This window comes from Sciurus vulgaris (genome assembly GCF_902686455.1).
Source record: "Sciurus vulgaris genome assembly, chromosome: 3".
NCBI lineage: Eukaryota > Metazoa > Chordata > Mammalia > Rodentia > Sciuridae > Sciurus > Sciurus vulgaris.
In genome coordinates this window covers 60,296,025-60,313,975 of record NC_136463.1, presented here as the reverse complement: position 1 = coordinate 60,313,975, position 17,951 = coordinate 60,296,025, and the positions used below count along the sequence as shown (strand labels likewise).

At 41.8% G+C, this 17,951-nt stretch overlaps 1 protein-coding gene across 3 annotated transcripts in view; it reads right to left on the bottom strand.

Annotated features, from left to right (window-relative positions):
• SHPK (sedoheptulokinase) overlaps positions 1-17,787 on the bottom strand; it is a 31,749-nt gene extending 13,962 nt beyond the window's left edge. Inside the window, exons 1-4 of one of the 3 annotated variants that reach the window (XM_079130881.1) lie at positions 17,575-17,787; positions 10,884-10,955; positions 6,103-6,244; positions 114-297 (exon numbers count right to left, since the gene is read on the bottom strand). In XM_079130881.1, coding sequence (XP_078987007.1) covers positions 114-297; positions 6,103-6,244; positions 10,884-10,955; positions 17,575-17,736 — 560 coding nt within the window. In that variant the 5' untranslated portion in view covers positions 17,737-17,787. Of the gene's footprint in view, positions 1-113; positions 298-6,102; positions 6,245-10,883; positions 10,956-17,198; positions 17,462-17,574 lie in introns of those variants that run through there. The other 2 variants (XM_079130882.1, XM_079130883.1) reach the window with 2 other exon arrangements.
• Positions 17,788-17,951: the final 164 nt, after the last annotated feature.

Genomic DNA, 17,951 nt, shown 5'->3' with positions numbered 1-17,951 from the left:
TCATGAAGGCACAGTCCAGCAGGTGGAGAGATACTGATCACCAGGAGGTGCCCTCTGCCCACTGTCATCTCCCCCTAGAGATCCAGCACTGATTCAAAGAAGAGTTGTCATACCTGTTTTTCAAAAGCCAGAAGATAGTTGCACAGCCAAACCCTGTGGCCACACTGAGATGGGACGCTGGCCGAGGCAGAGAAGCCAGGAACTCACTGCTACACCGGGCATCCTGCCATGTGACCAGGTGACTCACAGCTCTGGGCTTGAACACAGGGGCAGCCTCTCCCTCCGTCCAGTCACAGCCTAGAACAAAGGAGATGACCAAAAATAATGAAAAGAGCACCAAGTGGGCAGCAGCACATCCTTGAGACATCTCCGCTGGTAAGCTTACAGCACACCCTTTGGCAGGCCCTGGCTCACTCATGGCCCTGATATCATCATGGCTCTGTATCCCTGGGCAAACGACTTTACTCCCTCCATTTGTCTCATTTCCTCTATTTCTTTTCCCTAATTTTTAAGTTGATATTATGTATCTCCCCACACCCAACAAGTTGTTTGGTACACTCTCAAGTCCCCTGGTCTCCACAGTTCGTCCAGTTCTCAGCATGATGATATTATCTAGTCTTGATTCTGAGTGATTATCCTTTGGTCTTAGTAACTGATTTTTTTTTTTTTTTTTTTGATACTGGGGATGAAATCCAGAGCCTCATACATGCTAAGCCCGTGCTCTACCACTGACCTACATCCCCAATCCTGAGCTAATTGATTTTTAGACATCAAACTCCACTAAGAAATCTGACCATGTATTATAGTTTGGATCTGGACTGTCCCCCAAAAGGCTGGTCTCCAGCTAATTGTGCCATTGGGGGGTGGTAGAAACTTTAGGAGGTGGGGCTTAGTTGGAAGGGGTAGGTCACTGGAGGTGTGCCTTTGAAGGGTACATTTTGTCCCTGGACCTGTCCCCTGCCACACTTCCTAGCTGCCATGAGGTAAGCAGCTGCATTCTGCCACATGCTCCCCACCATGATGTTCTGCCTCATCACCAGGCTCACAGTGATGGGGCCAAGCAACCATGGACTGAAACCTCTGAAACCCTGAACCAAAATAAATCTTTCCTCCTCTAAGTTGATTTTCTCATGTATTTTGTCACAGTAGCAGAAAGCTGACTAACAACACCAACTTTACTTAATTTATCTTTTGCAACATCTTATGGAATTTTCTCTGTTCTTATTTAAATAAGTGTTTCATCCAAAACTGTCCCTGCCAAACTGGGCAAAGTGGCACATACCTATAATCCCTGTACCTCCCTTATAAAAGTTTTGCTCTCTCTTCTCAAATATGGGATTTTTTTAACATGCCACCATGTAATATGAATACAACCACTGCTGCAGAACATTGACATAAAGTGCCAATCCAAAGTTAACAGCAGGGCTGGGGATATAGCTCAGTTGGTAGAGTGCCTGCCTTGCAAGCACAAGGCCCTGGGTTCAATCCCCAACACCACAAAAAAAATAAAATAAAATAAAAACAAAGTTAACAGCAATTGAGGATACCCCAGATCTATTAGATGGAGGTAAGAATCTGGCTACCACAGCAGAATGGAGCCTGCCATGAGTCTAGCAGGTCAGATGTCACAGAAAGCTGTTTTCTGGCTGTCTGATCTCAGATCCCAGATTTGGGAACCAATACCATTATATTTTCCTGTAAATTTGCTCACCAACAACCAAAGAAACTTACCTGCCCCTCCCCACTTAGTTCCAGGCCATGCAACATTCATTCATTCATTCATGCTTATGTGCCTGACTGCAAGATATATTGAGTATCTAATGTGTATTAGATTCTGGTTCTAGGCTCTGAAAATATAGCAAGGAACAAGGAAATGTCACTGCCTTCATAAAGCTGGTATGCTAAGGATGGAGACAGAATATAAAAAAGCAAATATACAGTACCAAGTACTTTTCCTTTTTATGAAAAATGTTCAGCAGGGTGAGGGGAGACAGTGATGGGTTGATGGGGGTGGTCAGGAAAGTCCTCTCTAAGGTGACATGTGAGGGGGGATTTGGATAGAGTAAGGGTGTGCGTCTAAGACTAGCTGGAGATACATGTTGCAGGTGGATGGAACAGTGAGGGTAAAGGATCTTGTCAAGCAATCTCTGGTTAGCATTCCTGCGGGCAGGGGAATGGGATGGGGATGGAAAAAGGGAAGGGGTTCTCCTGAGACTAATCTACCTACAACTGCATTTCTGCCTAAATATAAACCTGGGATTCTTATCCCAGTCCTAAACCTGGATATTTGCAGTATTTTTTTTTCCTTTATCTGCTTCCTAAACTCTTTTGATCCCATTTTTAATTTTTTCAAACTATCATTTTATTATAAAATAAAAAGAATACTTACCATGTACCAGATATTGTTCAAAGCACTCTAAAATTCATTTAATCTACATGATAACCTTATGAGACAGTATCATAATTTTCCCCAAATAAAGAAAATATACATAAGAAAAATGAAGCACAAAATTTTAAAAATGTGGCAAATTCACACAGCCTCTGAGTGATAGAATCAGGATTCAAATTTAGACAGTCTGTTCTAGAATGTGATACAATTAATATCTCCTTTTCTTTCTATTTTTTTTCCTTCTTTTTTTGAATAGGATTGATGTATATTTTTTAAGTTTTTGTTTGTTTGTTTGTTTTTGCAGTACTGGGGCTTGAACCCGGGGCTTGGCATGTGCTAGGCAAATACTCTGCCACTGAGCTATATCAATCTCAGCCCTATTTTTTAAAAGGCAAAAGTGATAAATAAATGCATTTTCAATATATAATCTTCAAATATTACAGATAAAGCAAAAGTCCTGCTTTTCTATCCCTCACCTGAGTCACAACCCCCTTCTTTTTTTAATTTATTTTTATGCAGTGCTGAGGATCAAACCCAGCGCCTCAAAAGCACCAGCAAGCCCTCTACCACTGAGCCACAACCCCCAGTTCTCACAACCCCCTTCTCAATCCCATTAGTACTCACTGGGTAACTATTCAACATTTTTACACTCACTCAACATATTTTGTTTTGCTTAGTTGATTTGAAGGTGAGTTATTTCAGCTTTTTAGTCATTTTTTAAAATAGTACTGTACTGTACTTATTGTTGTCCACATGTTCCTTAGTTCTTTGTCTGTCAATATACTTGAGTGTACCTTCCTCTTTTAAAGTACTGCATATGCATGTCTCCAGGTCAATGTCATGTTTTCACTCCTATGTAAAGGAGGATGCAGTGAGGGACCATGATGGTGCCTCCTCAAGCGCATGTGTTCCAGAACTTTTCCTGGACAGGTTCCAAGTAGTGGAAGTATTGAGTTTAGCAGTGCCCTTATTTTAATAGGCCCTGCCACACAGTCCTCCAAAACAGCTCTCCTAATTTACACTACCATCAAGATATTTAAAAGAATGAGTTTTTCGTTAAGCACAGTAGCTCAGGCCTGTAATCCCAGTGACTTGGGAAGCTAACACACGAGGATCACAAATTTAAAGCCAGCCTCCTTGGCAACTTAGACCAACTCAAGAAAATTATAATAAATAAAAGGACTGGGGATATAGCTCAGTGGTACAGCACCCCAGGGTTCAATCCCTAGAACCACACATACATACATACACACACACACATACACACACACAAAATGAACTAGTCTTCTAACCATTTTGACAACTTTTGACATTTCCAAATTTTTTTTGATTTCTTACCATCCAATGGGTAGAAAATGATTTCTCATTGTTGTTTTCATCTGTGCTTCCCTAATCACTAATGACATGAAGTATCTCCCCATATGTTTATTAGTCATCATATTTCCTCTTCTAGGAATTGCCTGTTGGGATCCTGAGCCCATTTGTCCTCTCTTTGTTTTTGCTTTTTATTATACTTATATCTGTCCTTCAACTCCTCTACACTGGCAAATATTTTCCTCCAGTCTGATGCTTACCTTTTAGCTTTGCTTTATGATCCTCATTTCTTTCCTGCTTTTACTGAGCCTGAAAATGGAATCTGAAAACAGGCATAACCACAGGCCTCTCAGAAGACACTCATCACTCCCTCCCCTCCAACTTGCTGGCCTGTGTCCTTGTGAAAGCACTTAGCTCTCCACTCAAGTTACTAGTGCCCAACTGTGTTGGCTGTGTTCTAGAAGGTAGAGGCTTCATCCTCTCATTTCTATATTTCCCTTGAGGCCCAGCACAGGGCCATGTATGTTGTGGGTACTGAAACCAAACTTAATTAAGGCTGCCATTGAAAGGGAACAACTTGAACCCAAATACAATTTCACTCAGCTCTGCTAAGCAGGAATCATCATCACCAAACAATGGCTTTCCTCCTTCCCAGAAACCAGCAACAAAACAAGGAGGCCATGGGCTGGCTCAATGAAATATTAAGAGTTCTTTCCAACAATGTGGCCAATGGTTTGTGTGGTTGGTACAAAATCTAGGAGACGGGCAGAAAGGAAGACGTGTGACTAGACCACAATCATTACATCTCTACTGGCCTCTTCGGGAAGGGTTTTAGTATTAAAAGGACATTTATTCTCATTAATGCAAAATTAAGGAGTTTAAAAAGCTTTTACAACCTAGACTCCCTCTGAGAAGTTGGCTCCAATGCCCTAATCGGCCTTCTGCTCCTGCCACAGTTTGGAGCCAAGCAGCTCTCATAGTTTCAAAGAGCCTGACATCAGGCACACTAGAGAGAAGAAGAGAGAGAGATTATGTCAGCTTCTGCAGTTCCCCAGCTCCATCCTAGACAGTTATCAAAGGATGTCACTAGATACCAGTCACTAGACAGGCAAGTCACCACTTATTCAGTCCACAAGTTGCAAGTTTCTGACTCTCCAGGCAGAAAAAGGTGAATCCAGACTTCACCTTTGCTTAACTACCCCTGCCCCAAAGTTGCCACCTGTTCTTGTTTAAAACACCTGCACTCAGGCATGGTGGTGCATCCCTGAAGTCCTAGCTATTTAGGAGGCTGAGCCAGGAGGATCACATGAGCCCAGAAGTTCAAGATCAGCCTGGGGAACAAGTCCGACCCTCATCACACATGCACAGAAAAACACCTGCACTCAAAGCTGATTTTGTTGAAACCAGATGGTAGATATGTGTTGGTTCATAATACTATTCTCCCTATTTTATACCTATATAAATTTTTATGATTTAAAACACAATTTAATGCCTAGCATAACAGGGAGGTCATGACTTCCTGTAGGAGCCTAATCCTTCATAGGACATTCTGTCTGAAAGTCCCTCCCTTCACTGAGTCACCGTGTCCTCCTGGAGCTCTGCTCCTCCTAGAGGCCTTTAAAAGCTCAGTGCCTAAAGACAGACAGACCTGGGTACACAATGTGGAGTCACTGTTTGCTGCCATATGACCCTGAGCATGTTATTCCAACCTCTCTGAACTTCAACTCCTCATCTGCACAATGGGGACAGTCACCTTCCATCATAAGGTTGTTGGGAAAGATTGATGAGTTCATGCAGATGTCCTGAGTACAGTACCTGGCACGTGAAGTACTTATTATTGTTTTACTTACTTCCTTAGTCTCTCCTGGGAACTAAACAGGTCACCCTCCTCTGCACTGTGGCAGACCTATATCAGATGACACACTGAATAAAGCTTTGCAACTGAGCCCTTAAAAAGAGTACTCCCTGGAATTTTTTTAGAAATCATCAATACCTGTGGTTATATAAAGAACAAAATCTACGCCCCAATTCTAAAGAGTTTCCTGTGTCTTGACATCTCACACAGTTGGTCAGCACTGATGTTCTGAGACACCAACACAAATAAAGAGAGAGCTGCAGAAAATCCACTGCTGAAACTTACACAAGAGCCACAGGAGACTTATCTTTTCCCCCTGTCTGTTCAGGATAATGTGCTAATGACATGCAAGTGGATGGTTCACTTTATTATACATTTGAACCAGACAAAATGTACACCAAAGACAAGGAGTATTATTTGTTATTTCATTTCACTATTCCCATAGTAGGATAACTTGACGCTGCTCAAAGAGGGCTCCACAGTGCTTTTCTCATTTGGTAAGCGACCATCAGCAACATGAGATCATCCCCAAAGCCCAGCATACCTTGGCCTGTTTTCCAAAATACGATACCATGCATCTGTCCTGACACTCCGATGGCCCTGACTTTCTGGAGCTGCTGCTGGGGAAGGGCAGTGAGGCACTCATTTAGGGCTTGAATGATTCTATTCACATCCTGCTCCCGCCCCTGTAAACAAAAGAGGACACATTGGTCAGGGGCAGACAAAAGGTCAGGGGGAGGTGGACAGTCCTCAAGGATTTCCTGGGGGATGCCTACCCTGCTCATTCCACTGGGTTCACTTCAAAGTCATGCTGAACAGCCTCAGGGGTAAGATATGGGACTGAAGGTTCTCTCCCACCTCCAGAAGGATGGGGGGCCAGGGGGTTAGGGGGTTAGGACTGTGCCTGGAAGAGCCCACACTCTGCCTTCACATATGAGATGCCTTTGTAAATGAGGTTCACCACATGACCCAGGCTCTGTTCTTCACTATGGGTCAGTCTGAGCTAAAAAAGCACTCCTCTGTACCATCAAGAGGGGAAATCACAGAAGGGTCTTCTTCAAAAGGCATATGGGGTGGAGATTCTGGGGAATGCAGCAGGAAGGATCCTGGCAGGTGTAGGCTAAGGGAAATTTCCCTTCCTTCCCCCTCCATTCCAGGTTCCCTGTGCAGAAGAAAAATCTCATCATGGAGGAAAATGACAGGAGTGGTAAGTACCCACGGGCCCAACGTGATTCAGAAGATTATGTACCCTTTTTCCTATATAAGAGGAGAGAATGGGAATGTAGACAACTTTGAGAAGGTTTAAATAATAATTAGGGGGCAGACAGAAATGAACTTGTAAAATGATTCTCTTTAGAATTTGAATGAACCCAAGGGACAGACATTATATAGTAAGAGAAATCTACACAGGTGTGGTTTCAGTCCTCAGTCTTCTTTTTCTGGGATAGATGAGATTTCAGGTGGGGATGGAAGATAATTCTGTTCCCTTAGCAGTACTTTTGTTTATCTGGTTGGTTGGTTGGTTGGTTGGTTGGTGGGTTTTTTGGGTTTTGTTTTGTTTTTGACATAGGGTCTCACTATGTTGCCCAGGCTGGCCCTGAACTCCTGGCTTCAGTGATACTCCTCTCAGCCTCCTGCGTAGCTGGGACAATGGGTGCATACTGAGCTCGCAGTCTGGTCTTAAAGCAGATAAGGGAATTCCAGAGAAATTCTCCATGTGTTTGGACAATGTTAGAGGGACACTGATTCTGAAGCTACTTCTGGGGACTTTTAATTTCCTTTAGATCAAATTACTCAGCATGCCAAAAAATGCCATATTTGGGGGGTATCATTTTCTGAGCCCCAATACAGGAAAGATGCCATCATAAAGGTCCTTGACGCAGAAAAAGCGTTGGACAAAATACAACACCCCTTCATGCTCAAAACACTAGAAAAAATAGGGATAGTAGTAGGAACATACCTGAACATTGTAAAGGCTATTTATGCTAAGCCCATGGCCAACATCATTCTTAATGGAGAAAAACTGAAACTATTCCCTTTAAAAACGGGAACAAGACAGGGATGTCCTCTTTCACCACTTCTGTTCAACATTGTCCTCGAAACTCTAGCCAGAGCAATTAGGCAGACTAAAGAAATTAAAGGGATACAAATAGAAAAAGAGGAACTTAAGCTGTCACTATTTGCGGATGACATGATTCTATATTTAGAGGATCCAAAAACCTCCTCCAGAAAACTTCTAGACCTCATCAATGAATTCAGCAAAATAGCAGGCTATAAAATCAACACGCATAAATCTAAAGCATTTTTATACACAAGTGACGAAACAGCTGAAAGGGAAATGAGGAAAACAACCCCATTTGCAATAGCCTCAAAAAAAATAAAATACTTGGGCGTCAATCTACCCAAAGAGGTAAAAGATCTCTACAATGGAAACTACAAAACATTGAAGAAAGAAATTGAGAAAGACCTTAGAAGATGGAAAGATCTCCCATGTTCTTGGATAGGCAGAATTAATATTTTCAAAATGGCCATACTACCAAAAGTGCTATACAGATTCAATGCAATTCCAATTAAAATCCCAATGACATACCTTACAGAAATAGAGCAAGCAATCATGAAATTCATCTGGAAGAATAAGAAACCCAAAATAGCTAAAGCAATCCTTAGCAGGAAGAATGAAACAGGGCGTATCACAATACCAGAACTTCAACTATACTACAAAGCAATAGTAACAAAAACAGCATGGTATTGGCACCAAAATAGACAGGTAGATCAATGGTACAGAATAGAGGACACAGACACAAACCCAAATAAATAAAATTTTCTCATACTAGACAAAGGTGCCAAAAATATGCAATGGAGAAAAGATAGCCTCTTCAACAAATGGTGCTGGGAAAACTGGAAATCCATATGCAACAGAATGAAACTAAACCCCTATCTCTCACCCTGCACAAAACTCAACTCACAATGGATCAAGAACCTTGAAATCAGACCAGAGACCCTGCATCTTATAGAAGAAAAAGTAGGTCCAAATCTTCACCTTGTTGGCTTAGGATCAGACTTCCTTAATAGGACTCCCATAGCACAAGAAATAAAAGCAAGTATCAATAACTGGGATAGATTCAAACTAAATAGATTTCTCTCAGCAAAGGAAACTATCAGCAATGCGAAGAGAGAGCCTACAGAGTGGGACAAAATCTTTGCCACTCATACTTCATATAGAGCACTAATTTCCAGAATCTATAAAGAACTCAAAAAACTCTACACCAAGAATACAAATAACCCAATGAACAAATGGGCTAAGGATATGAACAGATGCTTCACAGAAGATGATCTACAAGCAATCAACAAACATATGAAAAAATGTTCACCATCTTTAGTAATAAGAGAAATGCAAATCAAAACTACCCTAAGATTCCATCTCACCCCAATTAGAATGTCGATTATCAAGAATACAAGCAAGAACAGGTGTTGGAGAGGATGTGGGGAAAAAGGTACACTCATACCTTGCTGATGGGGCTGCAAATTCCAGCCACTCTGGAAACAGTGTGGAGATTCCTTAGAAAACTTGGAATGGACCCACCATTTGACCCAGCTATACCACTCCTCAGCCTATACCCAAAGGACTTAAAATCAGCATACTACAGAGATATAGCCACATCAATGTTCATAGCTGCTCAATTCACAATAGCCAGACTGTAGAACCAACCTAGATGCCCTTCAATTGATGAATGGATAAAGAAACTGTGGTATATATATATACAATGGAATATTACTCAGTTATAAAGAATAATAAAATTATGGCATTTGCAGGCAAATGGATGAAATTGGAGAATATGTTAAATGAGATAAGCCAATCTCAAAAATCCAAAAGACGAATGATCTCACTGATAAGCAGATGATGACACATAATGGGGGGGTGGGCGGGGGCAAGAATGGAGGAAGGAGGGACCGTATAGAGGGAAAAGAGAGGTGGGATGGGTGGGGGGAAGGAAAAAATAACAATGAATCAAACATCATTACCCTAAGTAAATGTATGATTACGCAAATGGTATGCTGTTACTCCAGGTACAAACAGAAACAACATGTATCCCATTTGTTTACAATAAAAATAAATTTTAAAAAAAAAGGTCCAAGGTACTAAAGCACTCTCGAATCCCTAGTGTTCTCATCTGCACAGGCTTTAGTTTGCCTACTTGGCAGACATTTCTTGAGTTCTGTGACAGACAGTCCCTAGATTCGAAACCAAAACCCACCCGGATAAGGAGGAAGTCCAGAGAACACTTGGGGCATAGAACTAATGGGGCTGGGCTGAGTGACAGGCGGTGGGAGATAGGCTAGAATCAAGAAGAGAGCAGAGTCCCATGTCCATCAGGATGAGGGGCTCTTCCTAAAGGTAATTGGAGCCCTCAGGGCACTCTGAGAATGTAATCATTACAACTATTTTCAGAAGATTCACTGGGTAAAATATCAGCTACACAGAGACCTATAGCGTAGAGAGATATTCCAGGAGTGAACAAGAGATTGAATAAAGTTGGGACGTCTTTTTGGGGAGCCTTTCTTCTGACTTCCTCCCTCCTTGAAACTTCTCTAGGCAGAATAACCTTGAAGGACAAGTCTTGAGCTAGTATGTATGAGGCACTGAGTTCAATCCCTGGCACCACATAAATAGTTGTAGATAGACACGATATCTTTATTTTATTTATTTATTTTTATGTGGTGCTGAGGATGGAACCCAGTGCCTCACACACACTAGGCAAGTACTGTACCACTATGCCACAATCTCAGCAGGGACTTATAAATTCAAAGGATGAGGTGGTCACAGTGCCTAGATTTATAATCTTGAATCAGGGTTTGGACAAGTTCAAATTGGGTCTTTAGAGTCATATGGGGAACACAATTTAATATCTTACAGCTAAAGAAAGGCCAACTCCAATCAAGCATTATATCCAGATGGGTGGACTTACAGACATTATTACCTATTGCAGAAGTAGGCAATGATGGGATGCAAATCTAAGAAATCTAGGCACTGTGACCACCTCATCCTTTAATTAAGTCCCTGTCAGACTATGATCAGGACCCCAAGGTCACATTCCATTCCAGTAGATGCCTAGAACACTAGTGCTCATCTAAACTGCTTTTAGTGCCTTAGGCCTTTCTCGACATGATCTTTCCTATGTTGGTGTTCAGAGAACAATACCCCCTAAATATGGCATTTTGGAGCATGCTGAACAAAAAAATGATCTAATTTGATCGAAAGGAAATTAAAAGGCCTTAAAAGCAGGTTCAGAACTTGCTAAATCTTGCTAGGTATGGTGGGCACACCTGTAATCCCAGCAACCTGGGAGGCTGAGGCAGTAGCATCTTAAGTTTGAGGCCAGCCTGGGCAGTGAGACCCTGTTTCAAAAAAAAACAGCTGGTAATGTAGCTCATTGGTAAAGTGCCCCCGAGTTCAATTCCCAGTCGGCTGCAGGGGGTGGGGAGAACTCTCTATACCACAATAAGCTAGGAAAGCCACCACAAAACATTCACTTGGGGAAGCAACCCAGGTAAAATCATTGTTTTCTTGGTGAATAAGTAAATTTCAAAGTGGAAAGAAGAAAAATTAAATGTATGTACATGCTTAAAAGAATCATACTGCCCAGTATGGTGGTGTACATGTAATCTCAGCTACTCTGGAGGCTGTGGCAAGAGGATCACAAATTCAGGGATTATTGATATCTGTGCTTAAGAATCTTGGGGTACTTAGCATTTCAAGTAAATTTGTATGTTTAAGGGAAACTGGCCTTGGCTACCTTTGTAACTACAATTTAAAATGCAATCAAGTAACTGATCTAGATTTGTGATTACAAATTCAAATCTCACTACACTTTATAAAAGAATTTGAAACATAAGAACATTTAAGTTCACTTGGGTATACATCTAATTTATTCAATTTATAAGGACTACTTATGTATTCTGAAAACATTTAAAACAGACAATGTATGAAAAGAAAAGGAAAAAATCATGATGAAAACAACATTGAAAAAGAACGAAACATTGAAAGAGCTTTCCAAAGCAAGTCAATTGGCCTTCAGGAAGCAGGACTTTATGTTCAATTTAAACTCCTGCCTAGAATGCACAGGTTGGTCACCGTCCCCCTTGGACTATAGATTGTAGATAATTAATTACATTGTGCCCAGAGATTCAAGATGTATATTGAGGGGAACCGAACTCTTGTTACATGGACCTTTTTACTAAAACATAAACATTTTTTTCTTCATCTTCTACCAGACACATAGTCCCAGTCATACAGCACTTGTTCTTTAATTTCAATAGAAATTCCCTAAAAAGGAATTTTTTTCTGTTCCTGCCCATTGGAACACTGATTCAGAGCTGTGTCTCCTGAATTGCAATTCCTGACACTCCAAATAAAGTCCTTTTGCTTTTGCAACTTCTGAGTTGTTTTGTTGTTGTTGTTGTTGTTGTTTTGGTAGTAGGGATTGAACCTAGCACATGCTCTCTACCACTGAGCTACACCCCAGCCCAGTTTCTGAGTTTGAATTGTTCAACAAACTGCAGTTCCCTAAACAAGAAAATAGACCAAGTGTATGACCACAATTTAAACCATCTAAGGGGACTGGGGATGTAGCTCGGGGGTAGAGCACCTGCCTAGCATGAACCAGGCCCTGGGTTTGACCACCAGCATCACAAAAATTATTTTATATATATATAATTATTTTATATATATTTTTATATATATAATTATTTTATATATATATTTTTTAGTTGTAGATGGACACAATACTTTTATTTTATTGATTTATTTTTATGTGTTGCTGAGGATTGAACCCAGTGCCTCACAAGTGCTAGGCAAGTGCTCCATGTCTGAGCTACAACCCCAGCCCCACAAAAAAGATTTTTAATAAATAAAATGTGTGAGGTGTTTGATTAGCTAAAATGGTATTATTATTCAAAGGCCCTCAAAACCTATTGTTAAATCAGGTGCAATGGTACATGCCTGTAATTCCAGGTACTGGTACAGTCTGGGCAACTTAGGGAGACCCTGTCTCAAAATAAAATAAAAGACTATGAGTGTAACTCAGCAGGTAGAGCACTTGCCTAGCATGCACGAGGTTCTGGGTTTAATCCTCAGTACTGAAAAAAAGAGTAATGCTAAAATGTTAGACTTTTTTTCTTTTTTCATTTTGTTTTGGGTTTCTTTGTTAGTTTTCTTTTTTTAAAAAAATGTTACTTATAAAAAGAACTAATGAATTTTAAAATGTTATCTACTAAACACCAAAAATACAAATAACCCAATCAATAACCGGGCTAAGGAACTGAACAGACACTTCACAGAAGATACACGATCGATCAACAAATATATGAAAAAATGGTCAACATCTCTAGTAATTAGAGAAATGCAAATCAAAAGTACCCTAAGATTTCATCTCACTCCCATTAGAATGTCTATTATCAAGAATACAAGCAATAATAGGTGTTGGAGAGGATGTGGGGAAAAAGGTACACTCATAAATTACTGGTGGGATTGCAAATTGGTGCAGCCACTCTGGAAAGCAGTATGGAGATTGCTTAGAAAACTTGGAATGGAACCACCATTTGACCCAGCTATCCCACTCCTTGGCCTATACCTAAAGGACTTAAAATCAGCATACTACATTGACACAGACATATCAACATACATAGCTGTTCAATTTACAATAGCTAGATTGTGGAACCAACCTAGTTGCCCTTCAACAGATGAAGGGATAAAGAAACTATGGTATATATACACAATGGAATATTACTCAGCCTTAAAGAAAATTGAAATTGTGGCATTTTCAGGTAAATGGATGAAGTTGGAGAATATTATGCTAAGCAAAATACGTCAATCCCAAAAGACCAAAGGCCAAAAGTTTTTTCTGATATGCTGATATATATCCATAATGGGGTGGGGGGGGTGGCAAGGGAAGAATGGAGGAACTTTGGATTGTGCACAGGGAAATGAGGGGAGGGGAGGAGGGAGGGATAGAAAAAAATGATGGAATGAGACTGACATCATTACTCTATGTGCATATATGATTGCATGGATGGTGTGACTCTATATCATGTACAACCAGAGAATTGAAAAGTTGTACTCCATTTGTGTACAATGAGTCAAAATGCATTCTGCTGTCAAGTATAACTAAATAGAACAAAAATTAAAATAAAATAAAATGTTATTTTTTAATGGAATAATGTTTACAAGTTAAATTTAAAAACTTAAGTAAGAAATAGTGTTCCAAATTTTATAAATTGAATATTTTTATCTCACTAAAAATAAACTTTCTGGCAACACAAAAATTACCTCAAGGCACAAAATAAACTTACATTTAACAACTGGAAGGATCCATGGAAAGTTCAGAAAAAGGGGGAAAAAATGTGGCTCAGTTCTCAATAAATGTCAGTTCTTTGGGTAGCTGAAAAAGTTTATGGTCTTGGAAAAGCATCCAGAGACCTCAGGCCCCTCAGGTCCCTCCAGGGAGGGCAGCCATATCCTCCTTGGAACAAACCTGGTGATCCTGGTCAGGGGCAGTTCTTGGCCCCTAACAAAGGTGAACAAAGAACGAAGTCAAGGAGGAGTAGGGTGGGGGAAGGAGAAGGAACACACAGCATTTTCCTGAGGCAAAGCCCCAGATCCTAACAAGGATCCTTTGTATATGGAAGGAACGACAGGCAAACTGGCAGAGCAGTGAAAGACAGAGGGACTCACAGAAGGTCCATGGCTCTGCACTATCCTCAATGAGGAAGCAAAAGGACAAGGCAGGGGAGGAAGGAGCAGGGAAGAGACATCTGTTTAGACCTGCGCTGTTCAAGAGGGCAGTCATTAGCCACATGGGGCTAGTCTGAAATGAGATGTGTAAGTATAAAATATAGGCCAAATTGCAGAGTCAGTATGAAGAAAAGACTGCATGATATCTCATTAATACATTTCTATTATTACAGGTCAAATATATTTATTGGGTTACATAAAATATGTAATTAAAATTAACTTCATCTGTCTCCTTTTACCTCTTTGACTACTCAAGAAATGAAAATTACACGTCACCCACATTTGTGAATCACATTTCTATTAGGTAGTGCAGATTTAAAGAGTCCCCACATGGCCATCAGATGGTACATTATTCCAGGACAGAGGAACCACTGTTTAAAATGGGTCCAGAGTGGGTAAGTTGTGAGGGTGGAGACAGTGGGGGAGGGAAACAGGCCAGATGGGAGTAAACAAGGAGACAGCATTCTGCAGTTCTAGTTTAAGGGTGAGTGTGATCCAGCGGGTAACACTTGGACAGGCAGTGGACACACCCAAAGTACAATGGAAAAGGCTTTGCCCCCATTTCTTGGTTCAGAATATCAATATGTCTGCATCCAGATTAAATCCTAAGACTTTTTTTTCTATACTGAGGATTTAATCTAATCCAGGAATACTTTACCACTGAGTTGTACCCCCAGCCTTTTTTTTTTTTTTTTTTTTTTTTTCCTTTTCTTTTTGTGAGACAAGCTCTCACAAAAACTTAACAATCATCCTGCCCCAGCCTCCTCAGTGGCTGGGATTAGGCATACGCCACCATGCCCAGCTAAATGCTAGGACTTTCTCAATTTTTTTAAAAAGTGGGCTTAGAAACTTATTCAGCCCTACACGTATTCACACCCCTTTTTACAGCTGAAGAACCTGAAGTCCAGAGAGGAAAAATAAATAACAGAAAGGGTTACAGAGCTTCCTTCAAAACCCCCGTTTTTTTTGTTGTTGTTGTTGTTGTTGTTTTTTGTTTGTTTGTTTGTTTGTGGTGCTGGGGATTGAACCCAGGGCCTTGTACTTACGAGGCAAGCACTCTACCAACTGAGCTATCTCCACAGCCCAACCCCCATATTTTAGCTGGGTGTTGTGGCACACATCTGTGATCTTCGCCACTAGGAAGACTGAGGCAGGAAGATCACAAGATCAAGGCCAGCCTCAACAATTTATCGAGACCCTCAGCAATTTAGCAACTGTCTCAAAAAGAAAAAGAAAAGGGGTCGGGGACAAGGTTCAGTGGTAGAGAGCCCTGGGTTCAATCCTGGGTAGCAAGGAAAAGAAAACAAAAATACTAACAACAACAACAACAAAAACTTGTTTTAAATTACTAATACCTAAAATCCTGATCTTCACCACATAGCTGCCAAGTTTGACTTTGTTACACACAATATTTAATGTGAATAAAAAAGTATAGACATGCCAGGCAGTGGTATGTGTCTGCAATCCTCGCAACTCTGGAGGCTGAGACAGGATTACAAGTTTGAGGCCATAGCCTAGGCAACCTGGTAAGACCCTGTCTCAAAATAAAAAAATAAAAAGGGCTGGGGGTATAGCTCAGTGGTAGAGTACCCCTGGGTTCAATTTCCATTACTGGAAGAAAATATGTACGAACATGAAAAAAATGTACCCACAAAAAATGTACAGCCATCAGATGTTGCTATAGATTGGTGGGTCTCACTCGGGGTGATTTGGTTCCCTGGGAACAACTGGCAATGGAGAGACAGTTTTGGTTGTCATATATGGGAGGGAGAAGTGCTACTGGCATCTTGAGAGTTGAGGTCAGAATGCTGCTAAACATTCTACACTGCACAGGACTGTCCCCAAAACAAAGAATTATTCAGCCCAAAATATCAACATGCCATGGTTGAAAAACATGCTATAGACAAAATCCCAGCAATGCAGTTTTTCCCAGGGCATAGCTCACATGTGGAAGACATATGGAGGGTGCTATTACTGGCTTCCACCCAAGCTCCTCATTGAGTAGGTATGACATGCTGTATTTGCTTATAAGCAGAGAACAGCCTGCTGAATGCTGGGGGAAGAGGGACACATTTTCAACAAGGGGCTATATTCAAGAGGAAATGGCATGTCTGAGCCCTCTTCTGTAATCCCAGCTTCGCTGCCCACCCCCACAGGATCAGAGCCAACTTGGCCTACATTTTGTAGTCCATGAAAACACCCTGCTTCCCCAAACAAGCTAGTTTTGAAAGCCTCTATAAAAATGCAAAGTACTCCTGAAATATCTCACCCTCTGAAATGCTTTAGAGCAAGATGGATTCTGAACCCTAAGGAACTGAGTCCAGTTATTGGCAAGCAAGAGTTTATGAAAAACAAAGCTCTTGGAGATGGGGCTTGGCTCAGAAAATCGAGGATTCTGGTTGGAAGGTACCTAAGAGGCCACTTATTTCAATTCCATTTTTATTTTGAGACATGGTCTGGCCAACTTTCTGAGGTTGGCCTCCTGAGTAACTAGGATTACAGGCAAGGGTCACTGTGGCCAGCTTAAACAGGATCCATTTTCTTAACCCACCCATATATCCCAACAGAACTACTGTCCTGAAATTGTCCTGTTTCTATCGTCTAACTTCCACAAGCCATTAGCTGTAGTGAATAAGTATCAAGCTGATTCTTTTTAAACAAACATTTTAATAGACTTATCTTTCAGTGTCTATCTGCTCTGAAGTCTTTCTCCATGTCTCAGTCTTTGGGGGTGGGAGACTATTGCTGACCAAGTGTTTTGAGTAATTCACAGGTGCTTCTACCGACTGTAGGTCTGATTTTCAAAGGAAAACTTAGACTCTGCCCTAGGCAACAAACTGATTCCTGACCTTGAGGGCACAGGGCAGAGTTGAGGAGCACAGAGCAGCAAGAGTAACTGGGAAGTCCGTGGGCATTCCATATACACAGGAAAGCGACTACTCGCAGGTCAGAAAGTGAAGAACAGAGAGAATGGGGATCCAGCGCCATGGGCAGGGTCCCCAAAGAATGCCATAGAGTGGGGAGGTAGCTGCCAGCAGGTGGGAAAGCTCCTGAGACGAAACTGCAGAGGTGAAGCAGGCAGCGAGGCCCAGATGAGTCAGGCGTAGGTCAGCCAGGCTGGAGCAGTCAGGGAGACTTCTTTGAGGGAGCGGCGGCTGCCAAGGAGGACTTCTTGGAGAAGAGGGGTGTCAGGAGCCTCCTGGAGGCTCCAGGGCGCTGCCTCACCTGGGGCCCGGCCACCTCGCTCTCGGCCTCCGCCTGCGCAGCCCGCGCGCAGCTCGCCAGTACCACGAACCCGGATGGGTGGCCCGGCGCGGCCTCCAACAGGGCTGCCTTCACAGACGTGGTGCCCAAATCGATGCCAAGTGTAACGCACCGAGAAGCCATAGCAGCGATGACCCGCGCGGCTCAAGTCTCTTAAACCCAGGCGTCTCTTTCTGCACCCTCCGCCCGGGAGGGCGGTGCCGGGGCGGGGCTTCCCCTGCCAGTCTTACAGCCACACTCAACATGGCGGCCTTTTCTCTTCTCATTGGTCGAGGAAGGCGGACTCTCACGCCCTCCTCGCGCAAGCACCCAGCAATAGGTGGATAAGCGGAAGTAGA